Below are 23759 nucleotides of genomic sequence, written 5' to 3'. Positions count from 1 at the left end.
GTGGGGGCGGGCGCACGGGCGCGCGCCCCGGCGGCGGCGGCGGGACCTTCCCGGCCCTTCCCGGCCCTTCCCCTCCTTCGGCCGCGGGACCTCCCGGCGTGCCCCGGAGGAAGCTCAGGGTGACCTCAGCAAGACTTGCGCAGACACAATATAGATGAGCTTTTTTTTTTTTTTTTAGTGGGGTTTTGCATTTGTGCTGCAGAGGTATGATTACTTTAAATTCAGTGAGCTGACAGAAAAAGAATTCAGCCTGTTTCATGCTATGCTGCGGGTGAGAGCAGCGAACCCAAAAGCAGCCTCGTGGGAAGGTCGGGCTCGGCTGAGAAGGGCTCCCCGCTCTGCACCTGTGGCCATGCAAACCCCTGTGTTGGCACCAGAGCAGGAGCCGAAGCAGGAGTGGGTGGAAACAAGTCGGGGAGACTGGGACGGCAGTTTGCACCAGCAGTGCTGCTCACACCTGTCTTAACTTCACATTCACCCAGAGAATTCATACTCAGCACTGAAGCTGAAAACTCACTGAGAACATCTGGAGGCTGCAGCAAGTGCAGCCTGTCACGCTGGGCACTGCATTTGCACAGACACTTACAAAGGTGCTATGATGGCAGAAAGAGCAGGGAACTGACAGCACTTGCAAGAATGAGTGATGCTTTATCGTGACAGTAAATCTCTTTGCACTATCTCTCTGGGGCTTTAGCAAAGTCAGGCAGTGGAAAACACTTAATCTTTATTTACTGCATAAAAGGAAACAAGATAAAATGTTAACTTTTCTTCTGTTTTTCTCCATGTGGCAAAAATCCCCAGTGGCCAAGAGCAAATCTAAGTAAGTGATGTTTTCCTCACCAGTTTTTGATTGCTGGTATGTTATATCTTTGCAAAATGTTAAGCTTCTCTAGATCTTTTTAATATACCCGAGAGAATTGCAGTCCTTGAGTCTAGCTGCCTCCTCTCACCCATTCTGTATGTGTGTCTTCTCACAGGTAAGTACAGAATGGTGGGAAACTCTCCCATGGGTTCATGGGTAGCAAAGGCAGGTTTTGTCCTATGGGCTGTCACACTGAGCTCAGCTGTAATCTCCAAAGCGCCCTGCACAGGGGGAGGCACACCTCTGTGTTCTGTGATTAGAGGCTGTAAACGATCCACATACTCTTCCTGTTGTTCACTTGTCATACCTTTTTAGCTGAGAAGAGGAAACTGAGGTACAGCGTGGACTTTGGGCAGGTGCTCTGAAGCTTTCCCATAGCCAGAGTGCAGAACACTTCCTCAGTTTAGCACATTCCTGTGTTTATATGTGAGGAGTGGACAGGGTGCAGTTAGGGCTCTGGGCATCTTAGCTTGCTCTGTAGTCCAGCTCAGCAGAGATGTTCGTGGGCTCTGGAAGAAAATTAGTCATAGTCCTCTGACCTGTAAAGAAAGCTGATGGTGTGTTAAGGGTTGGAAAGGAAGGAATATGTACTTTGAGCACACCAGTACTCTTACAGTGTGGGCACAAGGAGACAAGATCATGTTGAGAAACTGACTTGGATCCAAAATGCTGTTTGTAAGAAAATTAGCTAGACAAATCCAAGAGGCTAAACTGGTACATTTATGTGAACACATTCCTGTCTTCCCATTCCCAGAAATTGCATTCTGTGTGAGTGTATTATATTTGGTACCCCACAGGCCCGGGATCTTTGGTACATTTTCTGTATTTTGGTTTTTTTAAGAATCTGCCCCCTATAGAGCCAGGACCAGCCTCTTGCCACATTTGAGCAGATTCTTCAGTTACAGAATTTCTGCACAATTGTCAGGCTTTTAAATTAAGAAAGCGCTTCCCAAGTATGTGCCTGACAGCAGTTGGACACTCATCATTCTACTGTTATCTGTTCATAAAAACAAACAGAGCAAAGCGGGAGATTTCTGCAAGGTGAAAAAGGAGCTTTTTTAAAATGGTGTTACTAATGTTAATGTAGGGATTTCTACCACACGCTCAATTTTATTTTATTTCATTTCATTTCATTTTATTCTGTTTTTTATCCCGATGTTTCTTTCTCTGTTCTTTTACAGTCCCATATTCACTTCAGCAATATGTTCTTATATTATTTATCCTTCTCTACCCCCCTTGGGTTTCTTCCTGTGCCCCAACAGCTTTCCAGTCTTGTTTTCTGCCTCTGCTCCTTCTTCCATTTCTTCACAGGGGAGTAATTCTTTTTAACGAGGTGTATTGTTCAGAATAGGCTTGGCCTCAAATGTGTAGTGCACAAGAATTTCAAGGCCTGGTCACACTGATGCCACTGATTCCCCCAGAAAGGGGAAATTGCACAGAGGCTTTGAGGAAGTGAGTGAGGTATAGGGAAAGGAGTCTTTGTGGTTACTGGTGCTTCACAGCACACCTGCAGTAGTGTACAGGAGAGGGATAATCCCAAGAATATCCTTGGTCAGTTGTCTGCAGGAATCCAGTGTCTTTATTTTGAACTCAAATTCGATTGCAAAGCTGAAAAGAGCTTAAGGAAGTACACTGGTCAGAGCTGCACAAGTGAGGAAGAATGGGTTAATTTTGACAGACCATTTTGTGTTAGAAACAGGAAAATAAAGGCAAATGAAAAGTGAACTGAATGCCCACATGCAGAGGTGTATCCATTTCTTCATTGAAATGGAAGAGAAAGACGTAATTTACAGACTGGTTAAAGGGTTTAACGTTTCTTTTGAAACTTCAGAAGATGCTCTCTGTCTGGGAAGTTGCTTGGATCTTGGCATACTTCCAGACTGGGGGCTTGGAACAGCTTCCTCAGTCTCCTGCTCCCAGGACACCACAGTTGCTGCCAGCCTGCCCCGCAAACCGAGAGCCCTCCAGTAGGGAAGGGGGTTCCCGTGGCTGGGTTAACATCAAGCTCTGTATCTCTAGCAGGACGGATGGTGCCAAGGGGTTCTGCTTCCCTTTTGCATGCCTCTTGTGCCAGCCTATCTGCTTAGCTTCCTCTCTGCATGAGGAAGTGATAGTCTGCGATACAGTGTTATCTACAGCCTGAACATCTTTAATGACCATCATCCTTCCTCTCTTGCCATTAGCTTTTAAGCCATAGTGACTCAATCATATGCTGATTTTCCTCATTTCTTTTTTTCTTGTTTTTATTCCTCCTACCTCACTTTTCTCTAGGCTTGTATCCTGTTGAGGAATTATTTACCTAAGCTTGATGCTGGAGCTTATGGTTTAGTGTTTGTCTGTGTTAAAAGTTAAGCATACAGAGTTTTCATACTCCCATCACTGAAGTTGAAATGAAGTGTCTTATGTGACTGTGCCAAACTGTGTATGCTGAAAGCTTGTACATTGGCCAGTGCCCTGGCAGATGTGGGCCCTCACTAAATGCCTGTGCACTGACACAGAGACGTCCCTTGTGACTTTAGATACATTCTGGTGAGGATGAAGAGCGCTGCGGAGACAGGCTACTGTTTCAACATCAGGAGACTCCGACTGCAGGAAAAACTGGTCTTACTGAGATACGATCCCATCGGTAAGAACTTGGGGAAGAAGTCAGCATGCTTTGTATAAGCTTCTCTGACTCTGGGGGGGAAAAGATTTGAATGCAACAGGATTTTTCCCATCTAAGCAGAATATGTCATAACATGTTTCATACTCAAATGACTGTATTGTTGCTGTTCTTCATGACATTCCAGTGGGAAGTAAATGTTACCCTCATTTTACAGATTGTGGCAGTGAAACAAAGCAGTAACTTGCCTGACACATCAGAGACTTTGATGACAGCCATGCCACATGTCACTGGCGAAGTCAAGTGACACAGGAGTTCTTTCATTCTGTTTCTTTGTGTGGTTTGCTAGACTGTGCTACCTCCAACAAGCAGGCACAAAGTACACATCAACAGAAGTGTTCTGTTCAGCTGCCGTGGGAGCTCTAGACCAGAAATTTTAACCATCTCTTACAAAATGGACTTTTTCTTCTAAAGAAATAGGCACAAATTCTTACCGTTCCACAAATGATTATCACTCTCCAGATGACAGTTAGTGGATTCTTTTATGTTCCCCTGGTCCTTGCAGATATTCTCAGTTTAAGAATCTGATTTGTTGGACAGGTTATAGCACTTGCCAAACTGCCTTTTGCTCACCCAGCTTTTTGAAAGGTGACTAAGGGTTCAAGTTTCTGTAGTTAACATTAAAAAGCTGAATTTAATATTAAAAAGCTTAATTTGGGTAAACTTAGAATTTAAACCAAACTATGTCAGAAATAACATGGTGGAGCTAATGCAAAAAAGGCTTATTTAAAGTTACAGAATATAAGAAATTTATTAAGCAGCTCTAAGTACATAATGCATGGACAGTAGTTACATGACTCAAGCTTATTTTTTCTTAAAATTTTATATTCTTGTTAGAGGACTACCTTTTCATTTCAGAGCTAACAGTACAGGAGCTCTGAGAGGTGAGAGAAACCACCAGAGAAGCAATATGCTGTCATCAAAGGTGACAGAGGCTGTGGCTTTCTTTTTGAATTCCACACAGAAGGGGAATCAGAGATCTCTGGGACTATTTTCTTGAATAAGAAAAATAAATTATTGCATTGAAACATCGTGCAGAGTGATCCTCCAGAAGCTTTGCAACTTTTAGGGAAGTGAAGAAAGAGAAGAACTCAGACAGAACATGTAGTAGGTTGCCGAAGAAAGCTCTGATCTTTGTAGCCTGTAGTAGAACACAAGTGAGAAACTGATGTGAGAAAGTGTTGCATGTGTGAAGGGAAGTAAATTTGAGTCTAGATAACAACTCACATCAGGAATATGTTAGGAAGCATTTTCACTTGGCATGTGTTTTCACCTTATGTTTTGTACTTCTCAGAAACCTGGGACGTCCGCAGAATGAAGCTTTTTAGTGAAGTAGTGGCAGGCTTGCCCAAGTTTCACTACCTCCCAACTGCAGCAACAGAATCTGTAGTATCTGCAGTATTTCTTAAAACGAAACTTTTATGTGGAAGAAGAGATTTTGCTGTTGTGTGGATTGCTCTTGCGTAGCTTTCAATGGAATTCATGTAATGAAATTCAACCAAACAGTGTTGATTTTCAAATGGCATTGTAAAGCTTTGCTTTGATTTATTTTGTAATTTTTGGGTTTTATTAATGTATTGACTATGCTTAACCTGTAGTGACTTTGCAAACACCTGCATCAGGCATTGTGGACAGGGCCAGTTTGTGCCTTGTTGAGAGATCCACAGGACAATTGGTTAACTTCTCAGTCAGCCTGTGAGGCTGACTAGATCCAGCTCATCATCTGTAGTTGTTTGGGCTCTGCAGTTGAAGAGTAGTAAAAAGCAGAAAGAACCTATTTTTGTCCCAACATCGAGCAGCTGTGACTCAGAATAGTCACACAGAGCAGCTGTTGAATGTTTTCAGTCACTTGCATCCTGATACTTATTCTCGCAGAGGTAAAGTGGACATCTTAGGAACTAAAAATTACATGTGGTAAAGTGAAAGCACCACTAAACTCCTTCAAGAGTTGGTTAACAACAGTGCTGTGCCAGTCAGTTGCTCCACACTCATTTAAGCAGTGAAGGCAGCCAGGAGAAAAGGAACGTGGGCTGGCTGAATTGAATTTTAACACTTCAGGCTTCTTAACGGATTCTTTTTTCTCTTTTTTTTTTTTTCCCCTGTAGCAAAACAACGTGTCCTCTTCACAGAGAAGAGAAAAATCCGCTCTGTGTGAACAATGACTGGACTTGATTTATACATGAGGAGAGGATGGTCTGGGGGGAGGACAGGGTGAACACTGATTCAGAAATCCAGCAACATGGGCTGAAAAGAGAGGAAATGAACTGGGATCACCGTCTCCTGTGATTTGAAGGCCATTGTGAATAAAACAATGTAGAGAGAGATGTCTGGACATAGATCATCACAGTAACATTTATTTATCTTTTGAGTTATTTTTACAGTGCTCGATTTAAAAAAATTAAATAGCAAATCCCATTGTCTGTGTTTTCTATTGTGAAAGAGGCTGTAATCTTCAAAGGAACTATTGTTTTATAAAGCAATAAAAATTAACATTTTCCACAGCAGGAATTCAATGGCAGGATTGCAAGTTTTTCTAACCTACCAGCCACAGATGCGACAGTAGTGACCACGAGCTGGTGTCATTACTTGGAGGGGTAATGTTGCACCAGCTCCTTCTGAGGAAAGAAGTAATGGGAACCTAGATGAGTTTTTGGATAAGCTATTACCATGGTTAAAAGGGCTGTATTATTTTCAGCCAGGTTAGTAGGATGGATTTTTCACTCCTGGGTTTTTGTCAAACATGAAGGAAACAGACAAGGTAGTTCTCCGATGTGAGGGGTTTTTTTCTGTAATTAGCTTGCCTGTGTTTAGAGCAAGATGGCTAGAAACATTTTTCAAGGTCTACCTCCGTAGCAGTCCTGTCCTATTTGCAGTTGGAGGGACCCTCCTGAGTGTGGGGAAGCACAGAGTGCAGTGCCACACCTGAGGCACGTGGGCACAGGTGGGCCCAAGTTTGATATACAGGCTTTGTTGTGAGCCAGACAATGGCCCTGGTGTTTGAGTGCTGAAGTTCCAGTCTCAAAGCTGATGCTCTGCTTCATGTGCTGCCATTTCACATCAGAAGTTCTGATAAAATCAAGTAAAAATACTGCCAAGAGCCCAATACCTTCCGGGTGTTTTGTTGTAAACTTCATGTAGTAGAGCGCACTGTGTGGGATGACCACAAGCTCAGGGCTGTGTGGGGCCAGAGAGACTTGCTGTGCTCTGTTTGAAAGACCCACCACCCCCACCCCATCTTACTGCTGTAGAACAGGAATACACAGGATTCCTGAAATAAGAAGCAAAGAGACTCTCCTGGCCTTTCCAATCAGCAGAGGAGAACCTCAGTGCAGTCAGGAGAATAATGCTGTCTGGTATGAGATAAAATCAGTACAGTGAGCTAGACAATCAATTAGAAAAGGTCCTGAGGCAAGTCCTTCCTGTAAGGATATGAAGATTGTGTCCCCGGTGCCTGGACACTCACTGATGCGACACAGTTAGACTTCCTGATCATTTCCTCCATGGATAACTTGGGATAGTGGGCCAGGTAGAAGGCTAGTGCTCCCACAAAACTGTCTCCAGCACCCTAGAATAAAATAACAAACAAGCTGAAGTGTATTTGCACAGGGAAACAATTCAGATGCCTTTACAGGAAAGACACAAGTTGTAGCACTGATTGCAGGGGTCAGGAAATTGTTCCGTGGTTGAGTTCAATTCACTTTTCTATGCCTAGGAAATTCTGCAAAGTTAAACTAATGCCACAATACTATCCTTGTGCCCAGCTCTTGAGTCAAGGTGCACATTATGGCTTAAAACTTAAAGAAAAGCAAGCGTGCCACAGTTCAGCAAGATGCTGTTATAAACACTGCTGTTGAAACTTCCTGTTGTTGGAGTGTCCGATTTTGATTTCTCAACCTGGATGTTTCATTAAAGCTATTTTTCTCTTATTTAACTTCTGTTTTTCATAAAGGTCAGTGGTAGAAGGGGCAGAGAAAAGGGGAAAAAAAATAAGCCATGTGGCTTGTGGTGTCTGTAAATTCCTAGTTGCGGAGTGATACAGTTTGATGCTTCCAGAACTTAGCTTTTGTTTATTAAAAAGGTCCCACTGACATTAAAAACTATGATTGTGTCTACCACATAAACCACTCCTATTCCTGGGGCAAGCTTTGCCACCTGTGCTGAGTTTGACCATGAGGGATGAGGACAGTGGGTGGCATTCACCTGGAGCTCTGGCAGCCATGGCCCTCTTGAGCTACCCGTCATTCCCAGGCCATGCCCTGCCTGCCCCGTGGGAGCCCTAGGGAGGCAGGGAGTACATCTGTCCCACATGGGCACCAGCGACACCCCAGCTTGCTCTGACCCTCTTGCCCAGATACCACTGGCTGTGCTCTGGTCAACAGGGAATGACAGCTGTTCACCTCCCAAGTGCTTTTTAACAATAACTGTTGTTTAGCGATGTTCAGCACTATGAAGTGTCCCCAACAACTGGCAAAATTTAACTTGATTGATGGCCATTTTTAACTTGATTTGCTCATTTCAGTCTACAGTGTTCTTTCCTCCTCCTTCCCTAAAACTGGCTTGATTTCTAAGGCCAGACTGATACCAATTCTTGTTGGTACCATAAAACTGGTCCTAAGGTCCCTTTTTTTTAATCATACTTTTGTTCCAGTGAAGGCATTAAACTAGACACACTAGTATTATCTTATTTCCTTCCAGATCCAGCATATGGACTATCTCCCCTGAGGGATTTTGCCTCTTTAGTTGTCATAAATAGGCCCCAAGAGTCATGGGACAAGAGCAAAGGGCCTGGAAAAACTTTGTTAAAACAGCTCAGCAAAATTTCTACTGGAAGTTAAGACTAGGAAGTAATTTTCCAATTTCAAGTACTAGTGTTTCTCAGTCTTAAACTCATACTTGCCCTGAAATCAGCTGCATTTAATATCATTCCAGCAAAACAATTCCACTTACACAGAAATTTGTTTCTAATGTTGCAAGCACCTGACAGGGCAGAGCAGTGAGGACACTGCAAGCGACACTAACAAGGGTGAGCACAGGATAGGGGCCCTACCCCAGGCCTGGCCTCTCCTTGCCCAGCCATGGCACAGTGGCTGTTTGAATTGGTGTTTCCAGTCAGAAAACTCCCTGCTTAACTCTTGCTTGGCCTGGCGTTTGAATGCTCTCTTCCATCAGGATACAATGGAGAGCATGGCCTGGCAAATGACAAGTTAATAAGCGAAGCAGTGCCCCTGCATGCAGCTGTAGCAGCACCTGTTTCAACAGTTCTGTGTTCCTGAACATACCAAGGGCAGGTGAAGGTTTTTATCAATTTCTGTTGGGCCTTTGTCTCCCTTCTGGTTTCCGGAGTGCTCCCACAATGGCAGGTGGAGCAGGAGCAGGTGACTGCTAGTTAAGCATTGCCAGTGCCTTTTGTCTGATGCATAATACAAAAATCTCCATCCCATCTCAGAGTTTGTAATCTAATCAGTGCATGATTAATTATTAAAGCTATTTTGGTGCTGTTGTTATAGACAGGAGTAGGATTTCAGCATGCAGATCTGTTCTGCTCTAGCTCTAGCAGGAAGAACATTGTTTTCAGTGATCACTGGGAAATGGAAGTAGCCAAATATTTTAATGAGTAATACTCAGAATATCTGGTGTCAAATAGCATAAACTATTACCTGGCAGCAGCATGGAGTAGAATACTGTCTGTCTGACTTTTTTTAATAATTGCTGCACTGTTGGCTATTGGAACAAAAACGACTAACCACGTGTCACACAGGTCTTAGTTCCTATGCCAGTGAGATGGAGTGTACGTTCTCCCTGCAATGTTCCTGTGGCTCCCTGCTCGTGCGTGACACTCTGAGGTTGTGAGATGGTTGGAGATCTCCCCTTTAGTGTGGCTGAACAATGATAAATGGCTCTGAAAGCAGAAAAGGGAGAGAACAGCAGACTCCCATCCAGAATCGAAAAAGGCCCCCTAGCATTTTTTTGCAAGAGAAAAGATTACAGGGTGATTGGAGAATATACTGAAGGATTTGATGCCAGTAAACTTCTGCTGAAATCCTCACTTCCCATGCATAGACTGAAGCAGTCAGTATCTGCAAAGCCTAGCTATTACAGACCTGAAGGGTATCATAAATTCAGCTGTTGGTAAGTGAACGTTTTGTGGAGGGGGTGTTTTCAATACAGGAGCTGCTGCACTAAGAACAGCATCATGCATCAAATTGATTATGTAGATACCCTGCTCAGCCTTGCTTCTGGTCTGTGCAGACATGACTGGTCAAACATGACTAAAAGAGCAATAGCAGAACTGATTCAGATGCAAGGTTAACTGCAGTAAGGACTATATCCGGCTTACAGAAAGAGACCTTCCTTCTTTGGTGTTGTGGATTAAACTACATTGGGTTTGGTAGATTCAGAAAAGGTTGGCACAGAGTACTAGAAGAAATAGGCTCAGAGTAAAATCAAGATTACACAAACACTGGAATAGCAAATAGCAGATTTACATTTAGCTGTTTCAAAACCTGCTCTAAGAAAAATAATTCTAACTTACTTCACAAAAAAAAGAATTTGAAAATGACCAGACGAGAGTGCCCATTGACAAAATATAAATACAGAGTATGTAATATTTTACATTCTTCAGCATTTGTCTTCCGGGAATTCTAATACACTGCAGACTTTGAGATAATCCTCATATCCTTGAGTGCCTGGAGACAATTCATTCCATAATTATGAAAGTATAACATATTTAACCTTTCTGTAAAGCAGGAGATGCTAGTTTGTTTGAAATAAAATAAAGAATTGGATTTAAAAATTGTCTGATATGGTGTGGCTCATTCTTAAATACAAATGTCATGGTTTTGACTAACTTTTATGGTTTTGAAGCAGTTTTGAAAACCTATTTATATTCTGTGCCACTAGTCTGTAAGGTCCTTGTTTTCCTGTGTGTCTGGAAAAGGGCATTTTTGTTTCTTACAATCCCGCACTGATTGAGATTCTGTGCCTCTAGAGAAGAGAAGACCCATGAAAACACTTCTATTTATACCTTAGCTTTTGTTAGTCCTGATTTGTCAGAAGCTGGTTCACAACTTTAGTATAACTATTTTTATACGACACTGCCCTGAGAAGCTTTTTAAGGAAAGTGCTTTGTAAGTGGAAACTATATTGTTCAACAGCCTTTCCAGCACGTAAAGCCTTTTTCAATCCATCATGCACAGACTATTAGGATGCATTTCACTTATGCAATAAGATAACTTGCTCACCAAAAAAATTTGGCAGCCAAGAGGGCAAAAGCTACAATTCACAGAGTGGCAGCAGCTGCACCACCTTGTTCCAGAGCAATCTTTTGCTCAGCCTTCGCCCTCTCAGCCTGTCCTGGGCAAGAGCAACAGCAACATGGAAGAACATTGAGAGGGCTCTGGCTCCCGAAACCCGACATTGTTACTGAACCTCAGAAAACTTTTCTCCGGTGATTTTTAAGAAGTCACAGTCCTAGTGCAGTCTGGCTATTAACATGGATTCACTCCATTAAATAGATTGTAAGAGCATGTTACCAAGGCCCAAAGAAACACCTGAAAAGGATGTTGTATAGCAGTACAAGAGAAATGTTTTGCCTGTAATGATAAACTCTTCATTTAGTGAATAAATTAAAACATCAATCCAAAAGCTGTCAAAAACTGCATTATGATGTAGAACCGTAACTGGGAACATGCTACTGTGGTCAGTAACATTGCTCACAATGCTGCTTATAGTCTCCAAGGAGCATTCACAAAAGTGCACAAATGAACAAAGCCTGAGGATTACACTGATTTAGTGCAGTCTACATCCATGGCAATGTAGAGATGCCCAACTCTGTTGAAGGAATTGGGCCTTGGAGAATTCCTGTTGTATTTATAGCACTCCACAACTGTGTGATACTGGATTATGCCAAGGATGTTATCACTCTGTCACATCTGCTCAACATTCTTTGCTGTACCTCTGCCTACTCTGTACCCGAACTGCAAATTAGCCCTATGTAACACAAAAATAGCTGTCAGCAAAGGCACTCACTATCCATTGCTCAGAAGTGGGAAAAGCCTACGTCTCCCTACAAGAATCCCTGGGCTGTGCTTTGATGAAAGGTTACTAGTGGAGCTGGAGAAACATTTACAGCCTTTGGATATATTCAGATAGTCTTGTGCCATTAGGGTCTATGTCTCAGCTAAGGGATGATTTCAGCTGAAATGCTCAGGGAGTAAAATATCCTTTGGTGACAGCATGTGGTGGGGAGACCCTGGATGGACACCAGAGAGAAAATAGAACAAAAGGCTTGTGGATTGGAATAAGGGCAGGGAGCAATCACCATTACAGGTAAAATGGACCTGACTTGGGGAAATTCCCTTATTACCAATCAGATCCGAGTAGGATAATGAGAAGTAAAAGCAAACCTTAAAACACCTTCCCCCCACCCTCTATTCTTCCCAAGCTTAATTTCACTTCCAATTTCTCTACCTCCTCCCCACACAGCAGCACAGGGTGACAGGGAATGGGGTTTGTGGTCAGTTCACCACATGTCTCTGCTGCTCCTTCCTCCTCAGGGGGAAGACTCCTCACACTCTTCCCCTGCTCCTGCAAGGGGTCCCTGCCACAGGAGAGAGTCCTTCATTAAATTCTCTAACTTGAGTCCTTGCAACAGGCTACAGTTCTTCATGAACTGCCCCAGAGTGGGTCCTTTCCACATGGTGCACTCCTTTAGGAACAGGTTGCTCCAGTGTGGGTCCCTCACAGAGTCACAAGTTCTATCAGCAAACCATCATGTGGGCTCCTCTTCCATAGATCCTGCCAGGACCCTGCTCCATCATGGGCTTCCCATGGGTCACAGCCTCCTTTGGACATTCACCTGCTCTGGCATGGGTCTCCTCCAGAGGCTGCAGGTGGATCTCTGCATCCCCATAGTCCTCCATGGGCTGCACGGGCACAGCTGCCTCACCACGGGCTGCACCACAGGCTGCAGCGGAATCTCAGCTCCAGCAGCTGGAGCACCTTCTCCCCCTCCTTCTGCACTGCCCTTGGTATCTGCACAGTTGCTTCTGTCACACATTCTCACCCCACTCTCCAGCTGTTGGTGCACAGCAGCATTTTTACCCCTTCTTACCTACATTATCCCAGAGGTGCTACCACCATCACTGAAGGGCTCAGCCTTGGCCAGTGGTGGGTCCCTCTTGGAGCATTGGCTCTATCGGACATGGGGGAAGCTTCCAGCAGCTTCTCACAGAAGCCATTCCTGTAGTCACCCACTACCAAAACCTTGCCATGAAAACCCCACTCACAGTGGCTGAATCAGTTACACAGCTTTTGGTTTTTTATTATTTCCTTCTTCCTGAAAGAACCCATGTTTATCCTCTATGTGATGGAGAATGATTTATTTCTGGAAATGTTCCTGGCTGGTTTTTTTTACTTCTGCATTTATTTGCCTGTGGAATAGCTTTTAAAATTATTTTCTGGGAGGTTAATATTTTCCTCCCCACATATTTCCTCATGTTTCACTGGAAAGATATTTTGGCAGTTTAAATTAAGATAATCTTTAAATTAAACTAACTTCACTATCTCGAAACTCTCCTGAAATTAAACTAATTTGACTATCTTCAAACTATTTCCTCAGATCAAGGCCTAACAAGGGTGACTACTCCCACAGTGTCTGGGGTTGCTGATCCTGTGTGGAAGCATTGCTGTCTTTCTAGGGCACCCTGCAGATACTGGTGTGGCTCTCCACGGCTGTGCTTAAAGGAGAAGACCATTTGTTACAAACCTCTAAAACATGAAATATTTGAAAATTACAAAGAGATTTCCCACTAACACAGTTATTCCTGTATCTTTGCATGGAATTTTGAGCCAGAACAAAATGATAAGAAGTCCTTAACTGGGAACTACCAAATTTAGCAATAAGAACCAAATGAACTTGAATCAAATAGCAGGGCTTGCCTTGCTAGGTCTAAGTTAGGCTTTTGGTACTGACTAGACAGCACTGCAAAGGTATTTCGGTTGAAAATAAAGGAGAGGATCTAGGAAAAGCACACTGTACCCCAGAGCTTGGGGTCTGGATCCTCAACTCTATTACTGTGCTCAGTCTGTCCTCTGAGTGTTTCTGCAGTCTTGTCACAAAGAAAAAGTAGATGTTACCCTAAGCCAAAGGAAGATATATAGAGAGACTCATGGTAGTGGTGCTCGTTTGTTCCTTTCTTCTTCCCCTCTGCATTCCCCACACAGCCCTGATGCTGTCTGATGCGGTTTGGGGACCTACTAGGACGCTGCCCCATCAGAGCTCCTTCCTCCCAGCCACGTGCAGAATGGCTGGGCTCAGCCAGTGTTTAACAACGGCAGGAGGTGTAAGCTAACACATTTTAATTTGCATTCCCTGTAGGTTGACAGTGCACTCTTAATTCCAGTGATTCAGACTGCAGTTTCATAATAGGCTTAAGCCGATCCATGGTTATGCTCTGCTGAAAGGCTCAGTCCCCACTCATGTTTTTATCCTTGTCTCATGTTCCCACGCCCTCCCCTACATCAGATTTAGTACTTGTGTGGCCAAGCAGTGAAGCAGATCAGTTCTCTGATCCTTCTGACAACTGGGCCAGCCAACACTGACCAAGAAACAATAGTTTCCGCCCAGATCAGCAAGTTGCTGTATTACCACATGACAGTTAGTCCACAGCAAAGGAGAAAGACGTTAGAAACACTCCTCTCAGCATGGTCTTGGATCAGCTTGAGCCAACTGTGGAACCTCGCCCTCAGTCAACACCAGGCAATTCATTAACTCAGTTGTGTATCCAAGTCTTAATACTCTGGCTCCTTGTTCACACAGGGAAAGCTGCCTGTTCCACTCTTCTCCCCGTACCCTGTGGGCTCTGTCCGGAGGATTGAGGGAATGGTCACACTTCCTTTCTGTATCTTTACCAGACTCTGCTCTGGGAAGCTGTGGGAAGGAGCAATCCCTGACTTTCTTGCATTTATGTTGTGATGTACTTGCACAGCCACGAATGGGGAAAATTTCTTGTTCACTTACTCCAGTTGAACAAGGCCATCATATCATTGGGTCCTTCACATGGTCTGGGAACTTAGAGGTAACTAAACTACACCCAGTGTAGACTATCAGTTGGGAAACATCAAAACCAAAGCATACCACACAATGCTTCACATCAGCCATCAGGAATTTTTACCCACTTCCTCACAGATTTCCTGATGGGTCATTAACAGTGATTAATCAGCCTGACCGTTAACCCCCTGCATTCCTGAGAGATTAATCTCAATACAAGGCCTCCTGCATGCAATTTCTTTCCTTTCTGAAACATCCTACTACATTAAGTTATGCACTGTTTCTAAAAAGATCAGTGACAAGCATTACAGATGCATGAATTCCCCTGAAATGTTTGGTTTGTGGTGAATGTTGGAAATAAAACATACAACATTCACAACTCTGCAATTTTTAATTTGTATGTCATCTAAAAAGCACAGATGAAAGTATCTGCTTTACATCTCAAAGCCCATATACAGCATCTACTTTGAAGGCAGGTAATAGTGCTCTCATTTCATATGATGGGAAATTAACCCAACTTAAGATCAAGGATGTTAAGAACACCCACTTTGAGACATCTGTGGGCTGAATCCAAAGCTCCAGATCTTTCATGGACTAACAGGAGTCACATGAGCTACCCATCCTTTGAAAGTGAGGCACTGCTTGGGAACCCTAAATCTGAGATATGCAAAATAAGTAAGTGGACCTTCACAGCTCTGCTTGGACTCAATCAGGATGAGAACAGAGGAGCTCCCACCTCACTGTTTACAAGAAAAATACTGCAAAGTGTCTTTGAGGTGACTGCTTTCTCTTAGTGCACACTGAAGAAGTCTGGGAAAGGTCGCAGGAGAGCTTCATTTTCCGGGATGATAATATTCCAGTATACTGCTAAGCACTGGAGAACTGAGTTATTCTGTGTAGTAAACTGTTAGTCTAACCCCAGAAAGCCAACAAAGTATTCACCCACAGGGAGCACTCCGTTTTCTGAATCATTGAAACAATTCAGTGTGATGATGCTCATATAAACTCCTTTCAACTCCAGACAGCATTAATGAGAGGTGACGAATTTATTTCTTTCTTACACAATGGAGTAAGAGCACTGAACCAGGAGCTCCATATACCATTCTAAAAACAATGGATCAATGTTGCTGAACCTGTGAGATTCCTGTCAACCAAATAATTCACCACTACTCTGATTCCAACACTGCCAGAACAATAGATACATTGGCATGGAATTTTTCAATTTGGAATACACTTCTGTGTAAATTTTCTGTTTAAGACTGAGTTTACTTCTGCCTTCATTACCTGCTTCTTCCCTGGTTCCACTCTTGAGCTTTGATCTGTGACCTCCTTTCATTTGATCTGGAAGTTCATACCTCACACAGAAACTCAGAAACAGCAGAAAAAACCCTCCACACTACTTTTTTTCCCCCTGCGGTGCAAATAAAAAATGTATGACATACAAAATGCAGCACTGGAAAATTCTCATTACACTTCATCTGAACACAAAGCTCTCCAGTGGCACTCTTGCAAAGTACAGCCTACAAACCACAATGTGTCAACAACAGGGAAGCGCGCAGACATCACCACTAATAGACAGAAGATGGACTTTCAGTTGAACATGCTATAGGAGCTGTATCTACTTTTCCCAAAATTTAAACTTGCACAGAATCAAGAGTCGTGGTTGAAACCTGGTGCTAAATATAGCAGCTCCTCAGAAGGTTGATTTGTACTTCTCAAACTGGTTTATCAAGCCTCAACAACATGTAGCTACTCTCCTACTCTAATCAAAAGCTTCACTTATCTCATTTCCTTGAGCAGTACTTCACTCTTTTCATTATTCATGTCACACTTGTGCCAAATTGTGCTTTCGTCCCAACAATGCTCATGCTTATGTGTTAATTCACAAATATCATTTAATGATGAAATGAAACTACAGCCAAAACTCTGCCCAAAATACATAATGGTATTTTGATAGTACGCTGGAAATTCTGGCAGCGGGTTTCCCTCCCCAACCAGGAGAGAACTGGCCAAAATGTCACTAACTGTGTCACCCAGTATCACACATGAGCCTGACACGGCTTCAGGAACCCATAATCTAACAGTTAAATAAGAAGAAGGAAATCTCTGTGCTGGGCAATTTCACTAGCCACATGTGGTTTTTTCCTCTCAGACTGAAAATGCCAAAGGACTCTTAGTGATCCCATCTAATCTGAGGAGAAGCACTCAGAATGACACAACTGCCATCTCGCCTGGAATTGATCAAAATAACATTCTTTTTTTTGCACGAAAGCTCCATATGCTCGAGTGCCTCTTTCAAAACCACAGCATCTAGCCTTTGTTGGCTGGCCACTGCATCTGCCTACCCATGAACTACACATCCTGGAAGGGAAAAAAAAACCACCAAACTTCAGGAGGTTTTTTGTCTGAGCTCTCCCCAGCTTCGTCCCCTTGCCAGCTCCCTGCATTCTTTTTCCAACGGAGTTTGTGTAATCGTTTCGATGACTACTCAAGCTGTATCTCCTCTCTTGAATTTCAGTTAGATGTGCCTTACAAGCCAGAACTGCTGCTCTGCTCAACAGTATTGTTCTCTGCTACCCACTCATTCTCTTGTCCTTAACCTGTGGGGCAGGAATGCAGAAAACAGGGCTCCCTCTGACACCTCACTCATGGTCTTCAGCAGTAGGTGACCACCAAGGCACTGCTTCTGACAGAAGGGCATTCTCTGTGAGATTGCCTGTAAAATGGATCTTTCCAAGAAACACACTGCCTGCTTAATGATTTCACCAACAAAATCACAGATACCAGCAATGAAGCATGAGCTTCCAGAGAACTTCCTCACTTTTTTCCTGTATTTCTGTGTCTATTTGTGCTTTGAAATGAATTTTAAAAATACTCCTTATAGACATTTGGGTAGCTGACAAACTTTGCTGCCAAAATTCAGGAATCTGCTTTTCTACAGATGATTTGTTCTATAGCTGGTTTTATGTCTGTATATCTACCTTGGAACACACAGACACAGAAGAAAACCCTGAGAAAAGTGGCAGAATCAGTACACTCAACTTAAAAATTGCTATTAAAGACATTCCTATAGGTTACTGCTACCTGTCACCAAAACTTAAGAGTTTTAGCTTCGTTCCATTTGTCTAATGAAAGTTTTAAAATGTATTCTGTCCATGGGACAGGCAACTAAAGATTAACTCCTTTATTCTTGATAAGAAATACAACTTCTGGCATTTTCTGTGGTTAGAATTTGCAAAAGAAGTCTGATTTCCCCACTGTTCTCATTTCTCTGTTCTTGTTCTTTTGAAAACCTAATTATGCAATATCACCAATCCAACTCAAACCTTTCTGGTTTCTTTAGTGACCAAAATTACTTGGCATTGAAAACTCTGTTGGGGAAAATAATGAAATCTGATATTGTTCAATATCATCATTACTGCAGTTGGCATTTCTGAGCAACTAGGCAGATGAGGGGCTCCAGAGCCAGGTTTGCCTTCTCTCTCACCACAGCCAGAACTGATGGGAAGAAACTGAGAAGAGTAAGTTATGTTCCACAACAGCCTGGATGATACCTGGTTCTGCAGAGAATAGTTTTAAAGAAGAAAGGGAGGCATATGACATTTGTTAGCTAACCATGAAGAGGAAAAAAATGATGAGGAGTTTGGCCAAGAATATGCTGCACTATTACACAGCGGATTGCATTTGCAACTTCCTACAGCTCAGGCCAGAAAAAGATACTTGGGAAGGTGACGCTCTGGATGTGCCAGAAGCGCCAGCTTCCACTAGCTATTTTTAACTGCAGGAATTTCATTAGAAAGGATGGCTGCACACAGTTGGTCTTCCTTCCTCTTCATCCTTTCTGCAACACAGATATCGTGAAGTGCTATCTACCATTACAACTGGCACTGCCTCGTGTGCATGCACCGGCAGCCCAGGATCTGCTCCGACACAGGGTGAGCTACATACCAGGACTGAGCATCCTCTTGGAGGAGACCCTGAACTGGACTCATCATAAAGTCAAGAGGAGGAGAGCAAATCAAAAAAGGGATGCAGCATGTTTTGCTGCAATGATTTTCACTCGTGTTGTACAACATAGTTAGCCCAAGAGAAGCAATAAAAGTAATTTCCTACTCTGCTCTCAACCTGCATAAATGATACCATTGTTTCATTCACTAAAGCATCCCAGAAGTGAAATGGCACAAAGATATTTCTGAACTCAGCCTCTCTAGACCTCATCGGATTATATTCTCAGGTGCAGATGTTGGATGTGGTATCATTCATGCGTTCTGGCCCACATACAAAACATTTGAGTTGCTACCTATATGCTGCCATCAACCCTACCTTTCTATGTCCAGAATAATAATCAACTGGGTTAATTTCCAAACTGGACTATTTCTCAGTATGCCAGTAGTGGAGCCAAAGCACTTGTCCTCGTACCATATTTCCATAAACTCCCTACAGTCTCTTTGAGGAGGAGCATCCAATGCAAAGCAACTCTGCCTTTCTATGTACTTTCTCCTTTATGTGGACATTTACAATGATGTCCAGTTCTAAAAATGAGACAGCTGATAGCCTGACAAAAATTTTCCTCCACTCCTATTTTTTTTTTTTTTTAAGAGAAGCATAGAGAACAAGTCATGGTTAAACAAGGGAAACAGGTTCACTTTCCACTGACAAGCCAGTGTCTGCATGCTTTGTTCCCTATCTACAAATCAGCAGTCTGAATAGTACTTTCTTAATGTTGTAAGTACCCACGTAGTAAATAATGTAAGATGCTTAGCAACTTTTTGTATATGTATACATGTATATGGAATAAAGCTGTAGGACACAACTGGACACAGTGTCATGACTTGTTACTGATAATGTGTAGCTAAACCAAACTCTTGGTATCACTAAAGTAGTTTCACTGTGAGTTTTTTTTGTTGCCTGGCACTCTACAATCTTAGAAGGGGCTTAAAAACTAAATATTGGCTTTAATCTTCTTTTTATAATATGTCTTCATTAAGTACCCCTTGTAATTTAATGCAATTTGTGGCAAATGCTAATACTGCTCTGGGCCCACTTCTCCCTGTCAGCTGTATCTCTGTTAAATTATGCATTTCCATCTGGAAAGAAACTGTACAGGACTGTAGGATCTCTTCCACTTAGAGTCAGGAATGGAAAGGGATTTAATTAGATGCTCCCTGGTTGAGAAAAGGACTAGAGCAAAGCCTGGGTGGTCCATGGAATCTTCCACTGGAAAACAAGGCTGCAAATTGTTCTGTACAAGCCTGCTTCTGTTTGCTCATTTTGTTTACATTGTTTGTTCTTACAGATTAAAATAGACAGTTACTAGGCAGATAAACAGTGTTTCCTTCCATGACAATGTTATCTAGAAGTTAAGAGAGCAGCATGGGACAATATATGCCTGTGCTTCATTTTTGGCTTCATCACTCCAACTCCCCATATAACTTGGAGCAGAACATTTTTAGCTTGTGCTTCAGTGCACCCAGCTAACATTTTTGTTCCACTTTTCCAATTTGTACAAGGGGCATAATATAGCTTTCTGCTCTCCAAGGGAAAAGAGGATGCATCCAGCTTGCTCTACACTTTCTCAGTTGACTGCCAATGCGGAGGGATGCTACTCTTGCAATCCCTCTTGTTACTGGATACCTGTATAGACTTAGGCCACTGACTAAGCCTTAACAAACTGAAGTGTCTTTAGAAGGCCTGAATCAGAAGCAGAAACTCCTGAGGAACCAAGCAAGTCCCATCTAGATTTAACTGTGAGTCAACTCACATGCAGTGATTTCAGTCATGTGCCCTTTCACAGTTCAGCTGAACTTCAGAACATAATAGATGCAGCTTTATTTAGACTTACAGTGCAGATCGCTGACTGGAGTGCCTGGCAGATTAACTTATTCCTCATGGTTTTTCTGTTCCAAAATTCAATGGATGCCATATTTGTAAAAGAGGGAATGCAGAAGGCTAAGTCAGAAAGTGGGCTATGACTGGAACTAAACTTACTTATTAACCTATTTGGGTTGCATGTTAAAGAAAGGAAGCTATTATGCTGTCGGTTTGTGGGATGTTAATGAGAGCTCTGGGCATAATTACTCTGTGTTGGTGTGTGTGAATAAACTCTACTGATAAATAGGATGTTTGCCTGATAGTAACTTCTCTTTTCTTGAGAATGAGAGGGAAGATGAGGGAAAAAAAAAAAGAACTGAAAAAGAGAAAAGGAAAAAAGAAAAAAGAAAAAAGAAAAAAAAGAAGAAAAAAAAGAAGAAAAAGGAAAAGAAAAAAGAAAAAAAGAAAAAGGAAAAGAAAAAGAAAAAAGAGAAAGAGAAAGAAAAAGGAAAAGAAAAAAAGAAAAAGAAAAAGAAAAAGAAAAAGAAAAAGAAAAAGAAAAAGAAAAAAAAAGCTACGTTTTAGGGTTAGGGAAAAAGAGAAAAAGGAAAACCACAAAGGTTTACTCCTTGCTACATCCTTGGGTAGGAAAAGGTTAAACATTTAACATTTTTCTTTTCTTAGCAAGTTAGAGAACTGTACATCAGACACATTGTCTGCCAAATGCTTCATTTACTACCAGCTGCATTTTTACTTTGTTGAGAGATAGCTGAAATAAAATCACTGTTCTTTGTGCAAACGGCGTGCTAAATAATGTACGGCTACAAGATTATTAAATAGCAAAGGCATTTGATAATATTAGAGTCAACCACAAGTCCCACTTCTGCTGATGCACAGAATTTTGAGTAATTAGTCATTGCACAGAGTGTTGTATTTATATCCCCTTGAGCCTCAGACGTTAGGCCACAAAGTCAGGAGACAAAGAATTGCTGTTATTAGGAGGACTGTTTTGGATTTATTTATATTCTAAGGCTTTATTTCAGTGTCCACTTCACTCTTCTGGCTCTGGCTTCCTCCAAACCAGAAGATACAGCTAAGTCAGAGAATTTTAGTGTAAACCATATTTTTACAGACAAGACCTCTCAACTTCAAGCAGAAGCACTTCAATGAGTTTGCAAAGCCCCCAAAGAAGCACAACTGGCCTGAGGTTATATGACAAGCCTGGGAAAAAGGCCTCCCAGGTTCTGTTCTGATCTCTAACAGACTTCTCATGGCTTATATGCAACACATTAATGGCAGCTCCAATTTATGGACAGATAAATTGGGATACAAAGAAGACACGTAACTCTTCCAAGGATTTACAGCAAGTCTTTTGCAGAGCCCTGGAACTCTTAATCAGTCCTTTGTTCAAATTGCTAAACCACACTGCCTTCTTTAGACCACAACTGCTGCACAGGCCTGAATACTGTGACATATCTAAAATTATATAGCTATACAGTTATATGAGGCTTTATTAAAATAAAAGTTGCATAACATTTTCAGAGTTCAATACAAAGCTGCTCAGTGAGCAATCTACTGTTTAAAGACAGTCTTCATAACTCTCTCCTAGTAAAAGAGACAGATCTAATAAATTGTAATAAGAAACCTGAGAGAAACAACAGGATTTGAACACATAACATCTGATGACAATTCCTATTGTAGCAATGAGCCTTTCTTTTGCAGAACTGACACACAAAAAATAATGGTAACATTTATGATTATGACAAATAGTATGTATCATATCTCTGAGAATATTGCACAGAAAAGGACTATATAGAATAAATCATATGCTCACGTCAAATTTCAGGCAAAGTAGATTAAATGTTGAATTTTATTCTGTCTCTTAAATGAGCTTCATCATGTTTACAAGCATGGCACTTCAACCTGTGAGCTTCTTTTAGTAGGTTATGCAATCTCTGTATCCAAAAAGCATAACCAGACAGGGAAAATGCTGGTAATATAAGAAATTACATGGTAATGTAATGGTTGTGCTTAGAAATACTGTGAAGCTAAACATTCTAGGTTCTCCATGACATTTAAAAGGGGGACTATTGACTTGCTGTGATTCCTAGGGGCAGCACTGTGAAAAGTGATTCCAAATTTTCATTTAAATGTGGTGTGCCCAAGTGCATCCATGCCTAAGCCAGACATGCAGATGCATGATTCCCTGGCTGTGAGTGTACTAATGCAGGACTTTTTGCACACAACATTGGTATGTGTAAACCTAGAGGTCAACTGACGAAGAGATCTTAAATAGAGCAACTATGCTATGCATTTAGAAGACCAGATGAGACAAAAATTACAAAGTCACCCTAACTGGTGCAAGTATATATTCAGCATCTTGATCGAAGCTGGGCTATGGAGCAAACTAGAGGTTACAAAAACTAACCCTAGATGACCTCCTCCCCAAAGTGATCTCACTGCTCTTTAAATGGGGGGCCAACAGAGGAGAAGCTCCAGCTTACTTTGAGAACTCCCCATTTTCCACTAATGCCATTGCACAGGAGAGATTCTGCCAGTGCCAGCTCTCCAATTCGAATCATGGACCTTAGACAGGACACCCCACCTTCAACTGCAAGGAGCAACCACAGAGCAAATCCCAGAGCCAGCAGACATGTTCCAGCCTGCCATAGCCACTGACCACCAGACTGCCCCACCTCCAGAGGAGGCATGGCATGGTTCTGAAGCCCAGATTCTGAGTAACCTGGAGCTCCAGACAGCCTGAATGCTTCTGCAAAGTCCACCTGCAGATACCAAGCCCCAAGCAGGCCTCCGGAAGTACCTCAGGGACTTGGCTTGGTTCCCAGATGTCACTGGAAGCGCTCAGCTCCATACTATCCCATAGTGCTTTTTTCAAAATGGAAGGGAACTAATCTCACTGCTGGCCAAATTCCAGCTTTGAGTAATTACATTCTTCTGACAAATTTTCCTTGGCAGTTTCAATGGAATATAATTAGTAAATGTAAATAGATGTAAATAGTGCTGTAAATTACACTTTGCGTGATTGTCAGAAGCAGAGGGGGAGAGTGAGAATGAAGGGGCAAAAAGAGCAGAGCTTCATTCTCCAGTATGGATGATGTTGTGGCCTTCCCTCTCATCAGACCACGTGTGTCTCTGCCAAGACGGCTTGTTCGGGGCTGCTGCAGCAGCAGATGGCAAAATCCAGGATCATCGTGTGGTTCATCACACAGATCATCCCCTTCACCTCAAGTACAATTCTGACACGATGGTGTTAGGTCATGTCCCACAGCTGCTTGTGAGCAGCTGCCGTGCTCCACCTCAGCTGTGCTTCTGCTTCAGCAGAGGCAAACTGCTTCACACACATGCTAGTGTAA

General features: G+C 42.5%; 2 protein-coding genes across 2 annotated transcripts in view; one reads left to right on the top strand and one right to left on the bottom strand.

The window, feature by feature from the left end:
• Positions 1 to 782: 782 nt before the first annotated feature.
• MRPL33 (mitochondrial ribosomal protein L33) lies at positions 783 to 6032 on the top strand. The gene is made up of 3 exons (XM_042051445.1): positions 783 to 820; positions 3382 to 3488; positions 5630 to 6032. The coding sequence occupies exons 1-3, from the start codon at positions 783 to 785 to the stop codon at positions 5677 to 5679; spliced, it is 195 nt and encodes a 64-aa protein (XP_041907379.1). The 3' UTR covers positions 5680 to 6032.
• RBKS (ribokinase) overlaps positions 5851 to 23759 on the bottom strand; it is a 71683-nt gene continuing 53774 nt past the window's right edge. The window contains exon 8 of the mRNA XM_042051607.1: positions 5851 to 7089. Coding sequence (XP_041907541.1) covers positions 6916 to 7089 — 174 coding nt within the window. The 3' untranslated portion in view covers positions 5851 to 6915. The remainder of the gene's footprint in view (positions 7090 to 23759) is intronic.

This window comes from Corvus kubaryi, unplaced genomic scaffold (genome assembly GCF_017639235.1).
Source record: "Corvus kubaryi isolate FWS band 111438036 unplaced genomic scaffold, C.kubaryi_AGA036_p1.0 76, whole genome shotgun sequence".
NCBI classification, from domain to species: Eukaryota; Metazoa; Chordata; class Aves; order Passeriformes; family Corvidae; genus Corvus; species Corvus kubaryi.
The sequence above is the reverse complement of the archived record's forward strand: the minus strand, read 5'-3'. Positions and strand labels throughout refer to the sequence as shown.